Source organism: Chelonia mydas, chromosome 23 (genome assembly GCF_015237465.2).
Source record: "Chelonia mydas isolate rCheMyd1 chromosome 23, rCheMyd1.pri.v2, whole genome shotgun sequence".
Taxonomy (NCBI): Eukaryota; Metazoa; Chordata; order Testudines; family Cheloniidae; genus Chelonia; species Chelonia mydas.
In genome coordinates, this window is record NC_051263.2 from 8,039,960 (window position 1) to 8,052,071 (window position 12,112).

Here is a 12,112-nt window from a genome sequence, read left to right on the forward strand (position 1 = left end):
AGGAGGAGGGGGCGCTGGGCGTTATACATGGGGGCTGGGTGATGCAGGGGGAGGGAGTGCTGGGGTGATGCATGGGGTGCTGGGGGTGATGCATGGGGGATCGGGTGGTGCAGGGGGAGGGGGGCTGGGGGCGATGCATGGGGCGCTGGGGGGGGAATGAGGGGGTTATATTGGAAATAACCCCTCCCCGGTTCCCCCTTGCTGGCGGCTGGGGCGGGAGCGCAGGTCCGGTTCTGGGGCTGGATCCTCCCTCTGGAACGTCCTTGGTTCCTGTCTCTGCCCATCGCTCCCCCCCAGCCCGGAGCCCGCGGCTCAGCCCAGTCCCAGCGTCAGACGCTGCCGGGCTCCGGTCCGGGCTGCAGGCGGAGCTCGCTGCGCGCCCGGGGGCAGAAACTCCGGGCCGGGCCGGGCCACAGCGCTCTGCCCGTGCTCCCCCGCAGCCGCCCCCGGGATGGGGCCGGGAAGCCGGTGGCTGCTGGCGGCCGCCCTGCTGTGTTGGGGAGCCCGCTGCCAGGTAAGGGCTGCGGGGAGGGCTCGGCCCGCCTGCTGCCCTGGGTGGACGGGGCGCCCGCCGGGAGCGGCGCAGCCCTGTGCCCAGCGCCCCGGGCCAGGCACCGCGCCCGGCCGGGCTGCATAGCGGAGCTGGGGTGCAGCGCCCTGCACCGGGCCGGTTTGTGCCCGGCTCGGCTCCCCCCTGCTTCCTGCCAGCGGCTGGGTCGGAGGGGAGCGGGCGGCCCTGGCCTTTCCCAGCCTGGCCAGCTGCGCTCTGCTCACCGGGCACCTGCTGGCCCGCGGCGGGGGGCGCGGCCGGTGCCCAGCCCCCTAGGTCCCGGCTCGGAGCCGGGCCGGGCTGAGCCCGCTGGAGACTGGGCGGACCCGGTGTGAAGTGGCCGCGGTTCCCCGGGTACATGGAGCCAAGGCCCCTCCGCCTGGGGGCGCCCCTGAGGCCATTATCCCGCCGCGCTGCTGAGCCAGGCCTTGCTCGGGGGTCGCGCCCAGCCCGGCTCCGTGGGACACGGTCCCGCAGGCAGAGGAGCCCTCCCCGCAGGCCGCTCCAGACGCTCCGGATCCAGCCCCCTCCCGAAAGCCTGCTGCAGCCCCCCCCACACACCCGATCCAGCCCCCTCCCAACAGCCTGCGCTCCAGACGCCCCGCATCCAGCCCCCTCCCCACAGCCTGCACCAGACCCCCAGGATCCAGCCCCCTCCCCGCAGCCTGCTCCAGCCCCCTCCCGAAAGCCTGCTGCAGCCCCCCCCCACCCGATCCAGCCCCCTCCCCATAGCCTGCTCCAGACCCTCCGGATCCAGCCCCCTCCCGAAAGCCTGCTGCAGCCCCCCCGCACACCCGATCCAGACCCCTCCCCACAGCCTGCGCTCCAGACGCCCCGCATCCAGCCCCCTCCCCACAGCCTGCTCCAGACCCCCCGCATCCAGCTCCCTCCCCACAGCCTGCGCTCCAGACGCCCCTCATACAGCCCCCTCCCCACAGCCTGCACCAGACCCCGAGGATCCAGCCCCCTCCCCGCAGGCCGCTCCGGATCCAGCCCCCTCCCGAAAGCCTGCTGCAGCCCCCCCCCCCACACCCGATCCAGCCCCCTCCCCACAGCCTGCGCTCCAGACGCCCCGCATCCAGCCCCCTCCCCACAGCCTGCTCCAGACCCCCCGCATCCAGCCCCCTCCCAACAGCCTGCGCTCCAGACGCCCCGCATCCAGCCCCCTCCCAACAGCCTGCACCAGACCCCCAGGATCCAGCCCCCTCCCCGCAGCCTGCTCCAGCCCCCTCCCGAAAGCCTGCTGCAGCCCCCCCGCCCCGATCCAGCCCCGTTCCCACAGCCTGCTCCAGCCGCCCCCATCCAGCCCCCTCCGCACAGCCAGCTCTAGAGCCCAGGATCCAGCCCCCCCCCCCCCCCCACCGCAGCCTGCTCCAGCCCCCCTGCTTGTGGCGCGTCCCTCCCCCGGGTGCGGGGCCCATGCGCCTCATGCGGGGCTTCCAGCTCTAGCTACACCGGCCCGGACTGCACCCCCGTGTCCCCCCTTCCCTGCGCTCCTGGCGCTGGCCCTGAGCCCCCACTCCCGGAGGTGCGGGACGTGTGTGATACCCCGCCCCCCCCCCAGAAGCCCGATGCCCCGCGGGTTCAGTCGAGCGGCTCCCCCCTCCCCCATGAGTCCGGGCTCTGGGGCAGATGCTCAGATGCCCCCCTCCCCCCGACCGCAGCCCGTCTGCCTTTAGACCCGCGTCCCCTTCCCCCCGGCGAGCCACCGGGTGCTTCGGAGACTCAGACCTCCCGCCCTCCCGCCACTGGTCTGGGTTATAGCGCCGCCAGTCGTGTCCCCCCCCCCGGCGGGACGAGATTGGTACATTGAGATCATTAAAGAGCCCCTGGCCCTTGGAGCGAGGGAAGGTGTGGGGGGGCGGGTGGGATGGGGCGTGTGTGAGGGGGAGAGATGAGTGGGGGGCGAGGGGTGGTATTGGGGAGGGGGAGTGGGTGGTGTGGCTGGGAGGATGGGATGGGGAGTGGGGGATGATATGGGGGCAGGGGGAAGAGATTGTATGTGTGGGAGGGCGGGTGGGGTGTTTGGGAGGGGGAGGGTGGTGTGGTGTTGGGGGGGAATGGATTGTGTGTGTCGGAGGGTGGGGTGTTTGTGATAGGGAGGGTTGTGTGGTGTGAGGGGAGGGGGAGTGGATGGTGTGTGTGGGAGGGTGGGGTGTTTGTGATAGGGAGGGTTGTGTGGTGTGAGGGGAGGGGGAGTGGATGGTGTGTGTGGGAGGGTGGGGTGTTTGTGATAGGGAGGGTTGTGTGATGTGAGGGGAGGGGGAGTGGATGGTGTGTGTGGGAGGGTGGGGTGTTTGTGATAGGGAGGGTTGTGTGGTGTGAGGGGAGGGGGAGTGGATGGTGTGTGTGGGAGGGTGGGGTGTTTGTGATAGGGAGGGTTGTGTGGTGTGAGGGGAGGGGGAGTGGATGGTGTGTGTGGGAGGGTGGGGTGTTTGTGAGGGGAGGGGGAGTGGGTGAGGTGCTTGTGATGGAGAGGGTGGGGTGTAGCCCCAGTCATCTGCCCCATTCCCACTCTGCTAATCCCCAAGCCCCAGATTCTTCCTCACTTCTTGTCCTAATCTGTTGCTGCCACCCCCTCACCCCCCCAGGCGGCTGCTCTTTGGCACAGAGGGATAGGCCGGGAAGCCCTGGTTTTAGGAATTGGGCCCTCTGGGAAGAGGCAACTGGGGCCGCCTGGTCTGGGGTTAGAACCCAGAGCCCCAAGTCAGGAGCTTCAGGGTCTTCCCGCTGCTCTGGGTGACCCCCAAGGCCCCAGGCTGGGCACCCACCTGCTCTCATGGAGCTGGGGCGCCCTCTGGTGGCTGACTGGGAACAGCAGGCCCCCAAGTTTTCACCATGACCCCTCTGGGTGCTGCTCCCTTGGCCTGTCTCCTCGCCCAGGGCTTCTCTGCAGCTGCAGCTTGCTCTGCTAGTGACAGAGCCTGGGGCTGCAGACGGGAGGGGTGGGGCAGAAGCCATACATGCCCCTTCCCCCCACATCCCATGGCAGGAGCCAGGACACAGGGACCTAAGGGACCAGCAGCCTTAACTCTGACCCCTGGGGCAACATCTAGTGATGGAGAGGGGCAGACCTCTGCTTGCCCCCCTCCAGAGCCAGAAGGTGGGATAACTAGGGGGTGAAGGTGGGGCAAGGGCAGGGGCCAGAGCAGTGGTTCCCAAACTGGGGTTCGTGAACTCCTGGGGGTTCGCAAAATGTTACAGTGGGTTCTCGGTAAAAAATTCCCTTATAGCAGACAGAGCTGTCCCTAGGGACCCTGGGCAGCCCGGGGCCAGCAGCAAGGAGCCCCTGGACTTCCAGGAGCTAAGCAGATCAAAGCAAGCATCTCTATCACTCAGAGCAGATTTAAACTTCAAGACTCCTTATAAGAAATGGAAAGGGAGGTGGATATTTTTTTGCTGTTTTTAAAATTATTATGAAGAACAAGTTTGAGCTTTGTTGTAATGTGCGTTGTTTGCCTGGACTGCTCAGGACCTGAATGCATGTGTTGGAGGAACCCTTTGAGCTGGCTTCTTAAATCCCTTCCTGCTGTTTCACATCTGATACTCCCTGATGACTCGTAGGAGTCTTGGCTTATAACAGGCTTACTCAAAGTGATACAAGCTACAAACGTGAGATCTTGGAAGAGTGTTGCCATTTTCGTAATGTAATAAAAACACTGTCATGATAAATAAGAATTAGTAATAAATAGTGTGTAATAAGCATGTCATAAAAACACACTTTATATTTCCAAGGTCACGGCTTTTATCATTTATAAATGATAAAGGAGAAAATCCCTGGAGATATGCATTTTTAGGAGGGGGTTCGTGAGACTTGACCTTTTAGTGAAAGGGGTTCACGGGTTGTTAAAGTTTGGGAGCCACTGGGCTAGAGCTGGGGGCTGTGGTGAGCGGTGAGCTAGGTGAAGGGACTGGGGGGCCAGAGCTGGGGGTGGCTGTGGTGAGGGGGAGCTAGGGACTGGGGGGAGGGAGGGGCAGGGACTGGGGGTCACTGTGGTGAGCGTAAGCTGGGAACTGGGGGGCAGGGACTGGAGGGCTGGAGCTGGGGGTTGCTGGGGGAAGCTAGGGGCTGGGGCTAGGGGGACAGAGGGACTGGAGCTGACTGTGGTGAGGGGGAGCTAGGGACTGGGGGGAGGGAGGGGCAGGCACTGGGGTCACTGTGGTGAGGCGGAGCTAGGGGCAGGGACTGGGGGGCTGGAGCTGGGGGTGACTTAATGCGGGGGGGGGACTAGGGGCTGGGGCAGTGACTGGGAGGCTGGAGCTGGGGGTGGCTGTAATGTGGGGGGGGGGACGGGACTAGGGGCTGGGGCAGTGACTGGGAGGCCAGAGCTAGGGGTGGCTGGGGGAGGGGCAGGAATAGGGCTGCTTTGGGGTGCTGGTTTCTAACGGGTCTCTGTGTTGCAGGTGGCGCCCTCACTGGGCCAGACGGCAGCAGGTGAGTGTCCCAGCCCCTCGGCTGCAGCTCTTGGCTCCCTGCCTGGTCCCAGCTCTGCTGCCCCAGCACTCAGAGTGCCCTGGGGGGGGCAGCAAGGCTGGGGCAGCAGAGGGGACGGTGGAGAAAGAGCTGTGCAAGGCTTTTGGGAGGGGCAGGGGACGCAGGGTCGAGGGTGGGGGGGCTGAAGGAGGACAGGTCAGTGCTGTGGGGTTTTGAGGAGGGGTTGGGGGAGGACAGGGCAGCGGTGGGGGGTTTTGAGGAGGGGCAGAGGAAGGACAGGGCAGTGGGGGGGGGGGGTTGAGGAGGGGCTGAGGGTGAGTGGGAGGTGGGAGTGGGGTCCTGTGGCTCAGTGGGGAAAGGCCAAGTTGCAGCCCAGTGTTGGTAACCCCCCGCCCCCCGCTCCCTGCAGTGGTCCCCTTCGAGGAGGTGTGGAGCCGCAGTTACTGCCGTGCCCTGGAGACCCTGGTGGACGTGCTGGGCGAGTTCCCGCAAGAGGCTGAGCACGTGTTCAAGCCGTCCTGTGTCCCACTGCGGCGCTGCGCGGGCTGCTGCGGCGACGAGGACCTGGAGTGCGTCGCTGTGGAGACCCGCCCCGTGGCCATGCAGGTGGGCCTGGGGGTGGGGGGCACTCGGACCCCCGGGCTCCGGCCCTGTCCTGTGTAGGGCTGCGGCTGGCAAATGGCCCCCTGTGCTCCTGCCATGGCTCCCCCAGCCACAGGGGGAGTGCTGGCGCCCAGTGCTGACAGGACAGGAGACCTTGGCTCTGCCAGGCCCATCTAGCCCGGTATCCGGCCTCCTGCAGTGACTAGTCCCAGCTGCCTTGGGGGAAGGTGCACAGAGCCCCCTGGTGGTTAACTCTGGAATAATCTGGCCAGGGATGGAGGGTGGGGATGGGGGCGGCTCGCCCTCTGACCCTGTGGAGTGTAACCGGCTGTTCCCTGGACCAGAGGCAGGTCTGGCCAGCTCTGGCTCCTGCTCGGCTCTTGGCCTGGCTGAGACCTTGTGGCGGTGAGTTCTAAAGGCTGCTGGTGCCCTAGCATGGGACAGTAACTCCTCGCTTAACGCTGTAGTTATGCTCCTGAAAAATGCTACTTTAAGTGAAATGATGTTAAGCGAATCCAATTTCCCCATAAGGATTAACGTAAATGGGGGCGTTAGGTACCAGGGAAATTTTTTTGCTAGAAAAAAAGACACTTTCTCTCTCTCTCTATATATATATACACACACACTCATATACACAGTATAAGTTTTAAACAAACAATTTAATCCTGTACACAGCAAGGATGACTGTGAAGCTTGGGTGCAGTGCTGAAGTCAGAGGGTGGGATAGTTCCCAGGAATGCCTTCCTGCTAAATAAAAACAATGAGGCGTCCTTGTGGCACCTTCGAGACTAACGCACATTTATTTGGGCATTTAGCTTACCACTAACTGATGGACTAGCACTCAGCTGAGCCCTCCAGGGTTAACACGTTGTTAATGGAGCCTCACACGCTACAAGGGGGCACGAATGGAGGGGCGGGAGACGGCATGGCAGAGAGAGACAGACACCCTGCGTGAGAGAGAGAGATGGCATTGCCCCTTTAAGGAGGCTGGCCGCACTCTAAGTACATTGCCCTTTTAAGTAGATCAGCAAGTTGAGACAGCAGCTGCTGCCGGCAAGCTCCCTCCCTCCTGAGCCCTGTTGTGTCTCTTCCTCCGCCCTTCCCCCCCACCACCCGCCGCTCTATGGAGGTGGGTACAGGAGGGGGACACCCTGACATGAGTACCCCTCTTCCCCCCACCTGTGCACAGCAAGCGGGAGGCTCCCGGAGCGGCTCCCAGGCCCAGGGCAGGAGCAGCACACGGCAGCGCGGGGAGGGACAGCTGAACTGCCCAGCAATTGCGCACAGGGAACATAGGGGAGCGGGGAGCTGATGGGGGGGCTGCTGGCCCACCCTGGTTCCAAGCCCCCCACCAGCTCGCTCCAAGGGGCCGCTCTTTCTGCAAGCAGTGGCCAACGCAGGCGGCTGCCAAACGACCATTGCGCAACTGTAAACGAGCCTGTTCCCTAACTGATCAGCAATGAAACAACGTTAACCGGGAGGACTTTAAGTGCAGAGTTACTGTATGTATTCTCTGTACTATGGTAGGGCCTAGGGGCCGCGGGCAGACTCCTTGGGGCACTTCCCCCACCAGCTCCCTGTCCCTGGTAGCCCCCCAGCCTGGCCAGTACTTGGCCTTGCCGCTGCCCAGGAGAACTGAGTTCGGGCAGCTGAGCGCCGGCCCGGGGCAGGCTGGGAGACAGGGTACGAGTGAGCTGCATCCTCCCGCCAGGTCGTCCGCCTCAGCCCGATCCAGGGGAAGAGTCAGCAGGAGGAGATGAGGTTCACAGAGCACAGCCGCTGCGCGTGCAGGTGAGGGGGGGCGCGGCCGGCGCGTGCAGATGGGGGGGGCGCGGCCGGCGCGTGCAGGTGAGGGGGGCGCGGCCGGCGCGTGCAGGTGAGGTGGGTCGCGGCCGGCGCGTGCAGATGGGGGGGGCGCGGCCGGCGCGTGCAGGTGAGGGGGGCGCAGCCGGCGCGTGCAGGTGGGGGGGGCGCGGCCGGCGCTTGCAGGTGAGGGGGGCGCGGTTGGCGCGTGCAGGTGAGGGGGGCGCGGCCGGCGCGTGCAGGTGGGGGGGCGCGGCCGGCGCGTGCAGGTGAGGGGGGCGCGGCCGGCGCGTGCAGGTGGGGGGGCGCGGCCGGCGCGTGCAGGTGGGGGGGCCCTGTAGCCTTGTACAAGCACAGGTGGAACACAGGTAGATGGCGGGGGGGGGTGCAGCTTGTGGGGGGGTAGAGGCACGTGGCTGGTGCCTGCTTTGAGCAGGGGGTTGGACTAGGTGACCTCCTGAGGCCCCTTCCAATCCAGATCTCCTATGATTCTCTGTCGGGGGGGGGGATAGCGTGGCCAGTGGGGGCCAGTGCCTGTGTGAGGGACAGGGGGTCGATGCATGTGCTGGGGGTGGGTCGTGGCCAGTGCAGGGGAGGGTGGCCTGTGGGTGTAGAGGGCAGCTGCCCTGTTCATTTAGCCCCCCCCCTCAGGGACTCGCTGTTGGTTCCCAGACTGGCCCTGAGCCCCACCAGAGCTCAGTCGGGGTCCCAGCCCCAGGACCCTGGGTGTGGGGGTTGCATACCCTGCGCACCATCCCCCACAGGGAGACATGTCCCTGGCTGGACTCAACCCCCGCATCCCCCTTATCAGCGTGTCTCTGCTTTCAGGCCTCGGAGGAAACGATTGAAAAGTGAGAGGTAGGTGCTGGCCTGGGGTGGGAGAGCCCCGGGGGGGGGGTGTCCCTGGGGTGCTGGGGGTTCCTTGGGAGGGTTGGGAAGGGAAACGGGGGGTCTCCCTGTGGTGGACGGGGTTCATTGGGGGGCTGAGTAGGGAAGCAGGGGGGGTTCAGCAGGTTCCTTGGGGGGCTGGGGAGGGAAGCAGGGGGGACTGGGCTCTCTGGTGATGGGGAGATTCCCTAGAAAATTTGATGAATTGGGGGAGAGACCCCCAGCCGCAGTGGGGGGAGGGGAGAGATGGACAGACACGGTGAGGGAGGGTGAGCACAAGTCAGGAAATAGCCGGGAGGGGGAATCCCCTCCCCCCACCCTCCGCTTTAGCATGGCTGGGGTCTCTGGTGCAGGGCTGGGGCCATGTCTGGGACCTCAGGGCTCTGGCTGGTGCCAAGTGGGTGCCGTGATCTGTAGGTTTGGGGTACAGGGTGCCATCCCCCCTCTGGGCCCTAAGTCACCTGGGCTAGTGCCCCAAACCTGGGGGGGGGCATGGCAGAGCTGCAGGATGCGGGGTGAGGGAAGGGAGCCCTCAGAGTGGGGCAGGGGGCCTGGCATGCAGAGTAACTCCCCCCACCTCTTCCAGAGACAGCAAGAGAGGGCCCAGAAGGAGACCTCGGGAGCCGGGCCCTGTGCCCCTCCCCACCCCTCTGTATGTACACACCAGGGCATGGGGGACACAGGGGCTGGTGTGGGGGGTGATGGTGTGGGCAGATGGGGGCACCTTGGAATGCAGAGGCTGCTGGGAGTTGGGGGGAGGGGAAGAGACTGCTGTGGTCTCAGGGGGGTTGGGCTCCAGCCCCCATGGCCCTGGCCCACTCTCCCTCCCTCCCACGGAGTCTGGCCAGCGCGGGGGGACACCAGCCACGGCGCCCAGCCTCTCTCCCCGGGCCCTGCACTCTGGGGCTCTCAGCTTCTCCAGGTGAGTCCCAGCCAGCTTGGGAATCGGGGTGAGCGGATCAGGAGAGAGGGGGGCCGTTTCTCCAATGGGGGGTGGGCACAGCGCAGGGGCGGGTGGTGGGGTGATGGACCCCAGGGAGGCCCTGTCCTAGTCACGCTCCACCCTCCCCTCTTCCCACTGGTCCGGGTCTGCTGCATGAGGCCATTGTGTGTGTTTCCTCCACAGGTGGCAGCCCCCACTGCAGAGGGAGCCAAGGAGCTGAGGCCGAGGCCCGGGGTGAAGGAACCGGTCCTGCGCCCAGGTGGGGGTACAGGGTGCAGCCCTCAATGCAGACTGGAGCTGGGACCACCTCCAGCACCCAGTGAACGAGCCCACATGCAGCGCCCAGGCTGGGAGGCTGGTGACCCCCACATGAGAGGGGCAAGGGGTGATGCCTCTAGGGCAGTGGCGGGAGGGGACTCGCTCTCAAGAGACTGCTGTTTCAGGGAGTTCTGCCCAGGGTGGCCAGGGGCTCCCAGGTTGACGTTGGGGGGTAGGCAGGATGGGGAATTGAGGACCTGAACTGCTAGCAAAGGGAGCTTCAGGCCAGGTGCCCCAGGGCCAGGAGCGGATGGTTGGTAGATGGGGGTTTGGTCCCACCCCCCTTTCCAGCAATGGGAGCCCAGGAGCCAGCCCCCTTCCCCCACCCCAGCTTCAGGAGCCTCCCCCAGATAGGAGCCAGGTCCCCCCGCGTGGGCGCAGGAGCCGCCCATAGCGAGATGCTCTGGGCAGCGCGTTCCTGGGCCACGTCTGCTCAGCTCCTGAGCCGGTGAAATCTGGGGGACTGCGACGCCCGGCCTGGCCTCCCCCGTTCTTAGGCTGCAGAGAGCTCGTGTATAACCCGTGCACAGATACTGAACCCACAATAAACCCCATCTCCTCCCTGCCCTGTCGTGAGTGTCTCCTCGCCTGGTTGATGCCCCAGCCCCACCGGTGCATGATGGGCTGGGGGGGTAGCCCAGAGACCCCCAGAACGAGCACACCCGTGACATGATGCCAGGGGCCCTGTGGGTGGGTGGTGTGACCCACAGCCCCTGGCAGCAGGCTGGGCGAGGGGAGGAAGAGGTAGTTGCTCTGTCGTGGGGGGGAAGGTGGAGGCTGTTGGGGACTCCGGGTTGGGTTGCTAGGCTGTGTTGGCCCAGACGTGGGTTCCCTGGTTTCATACCCCAAGGGCATTTATTAAACGCCCCTCATGGCACGGGACCACCCTGCCCCCATCTGTACAGTCATCCGTGTCACCCTCCCGTAGCGTGATGGGCTCAGTGCTGGTGGGGGGCCCTGCAGGGGGCACAGCATGGCCTCAGCTTTGGGGTTCAATCCCTTCCTGGTCTCCCCCAACCCAGCTCCTCTGCCCTGAAAACCAGCAGGCCCAGCCTGCCAGCCTCTGAGCCTGGCCCACGCAGACAGACGGGGCAGCGCAGACAGCTGATCTGGTCCCAGCACCGGCCCATTGCACCCGCTCCGGGGGGAGGGGGGGAGGATGCAGGGGGTGGGGGAAGGATCCTGTCCCCCCTCTGCCTGCTTTGTTCCAGGTGGAGCTGCTGGGGTTGCGCCGCGCTGTGCCAGAGCAAGCTGCAGAACGTTCCCCCCTGAGCAGTGGCGGGGGCGGATCGTGGCCCTGCCCCACCACACTGGCCTCCGGGGGCAGGGGGATGATTGGGGCATTTTGACCCAGCTGAAATGGTGCCCGGGGCTGTGCAGGCACGAGTGCCCGGCTCCTTCGGGTGGCGCCTGGAACGGTGCAGCCGAGGCCTGGACGGACAGAGGGACAGACACACGCACACCACGCTGCGGCTGCCTGCACAGCACCGCAGCCAGGCTGCCGCGGTAGCCTTGCAGTGCCGACACGTCCTGCATTGACGGAAGGGGTTTGTGCGTCGCTGTAGCCAGGTCACTAGAAGACGCCTTTCCTGTGCTTAGCCACACTATTACACGGGAGGTTCATTGCCCTAACGATGATGCTCAGGGCATGACATTTTTCACAGGCCAGAGTGATTTAGGTCAGTCTAATTTTTCAGTGTAGACCAGGCCACATGGAGGGGGACAGATGGAGCGGGACACCCAAGTGGATACACAAAGAGAGAGAGACACACACACACAGATAAATACATGCAGAGGGCCATGGAGGAGGAACGGCCGTGGACATGGAGGGACACACTCACTTGATCCACACAAAGGGATGCAGGCGGAGGGACATGCACACGCGCACCCCCCAAATGTACCGACCATTACTGGCTCAGCACACGCTACTTGTGATGTCGAAGGACAGGACAGGACTTGGCTGGCGGAGGCAGGTGTGGTCCATGCAGTACAGGCCGTGGCGTGGGCTCTGGCTTGACCCCAGCACAGGCCTGGTGCTACGGTGTGATGCCATCTTGCTGCCCCCTCAGGGCTGGGCAGTTTGTCCTCAGAGCCATTTGCAGCCACTCAGCCTGAGAGTCTAGGGAAAGCTCTCCCCCAACTCCCTGAATGTCACGTGCTGGAGCAGAATGTCCCCTGTGTTACCAGCTTTGGGGTATGCTCATTTATTAGGGTAACTCTTCGGAGCGGGGGGCGGGGTTCTGTACCTCTATCAACGTACTGCTTGTATCACTTGTTCTCATACGGAGCTCTACTTCTCCCTGCTGCAAGTTCCCTCCCAATGGAGCTATCCTGCAGGACACAGGTTCCCCAGGGCTGGGTTCCTCTAGCCCCAGAATCAGACGAACACGCACACACACACACTAATAGAGTGCATCTGAGAGCACCGGGTTAATCAACACTCCCCAGCTGACACCTTATATGTCCCTGGACTCAGCAGAGTGGGTCAAACAGCACCTCCAAGCTGTCACCCGCATATGTCTCTGGTTCAGCACGTCTCTACCCCCACTTTCACGTTACAATTGTGTTCTGG

General features: G+C 64.7%; 1 protein-coding gene across 1 annotated transcript; it reads left to right on the forward strand.

Moving 5' to 3' along the window:
• The first annotated feature begins 229 nt into the window (after positions 1-229).
• On the forward strand, positions 230-10,105 carry LOC119564394 (snake venom vascular endothelial growth factor toxin ICPP). The gene is made up of 7 exons (XM_037884697.2): positions 230-514; positions 4,955-4,985; positions 5,395-5,591; positions 7,300-7,379; positions 8,220-8,249; positions 8,866-8,931; positions 9,406-10,105. The coding sequence occupies exons 1-7, from the start codon at positions 452-454 to the stop codon at positions 9,440-9,442; spliced, it is 504 nt and encodes a 167-aa protein (XP_037740625.1). The 5' UTR covers positions 230-451; the 3' UTR covers positions 9,443-10,105.
• Positions 10,106-12,112: the final 2,007 nt, after the last annotated feature.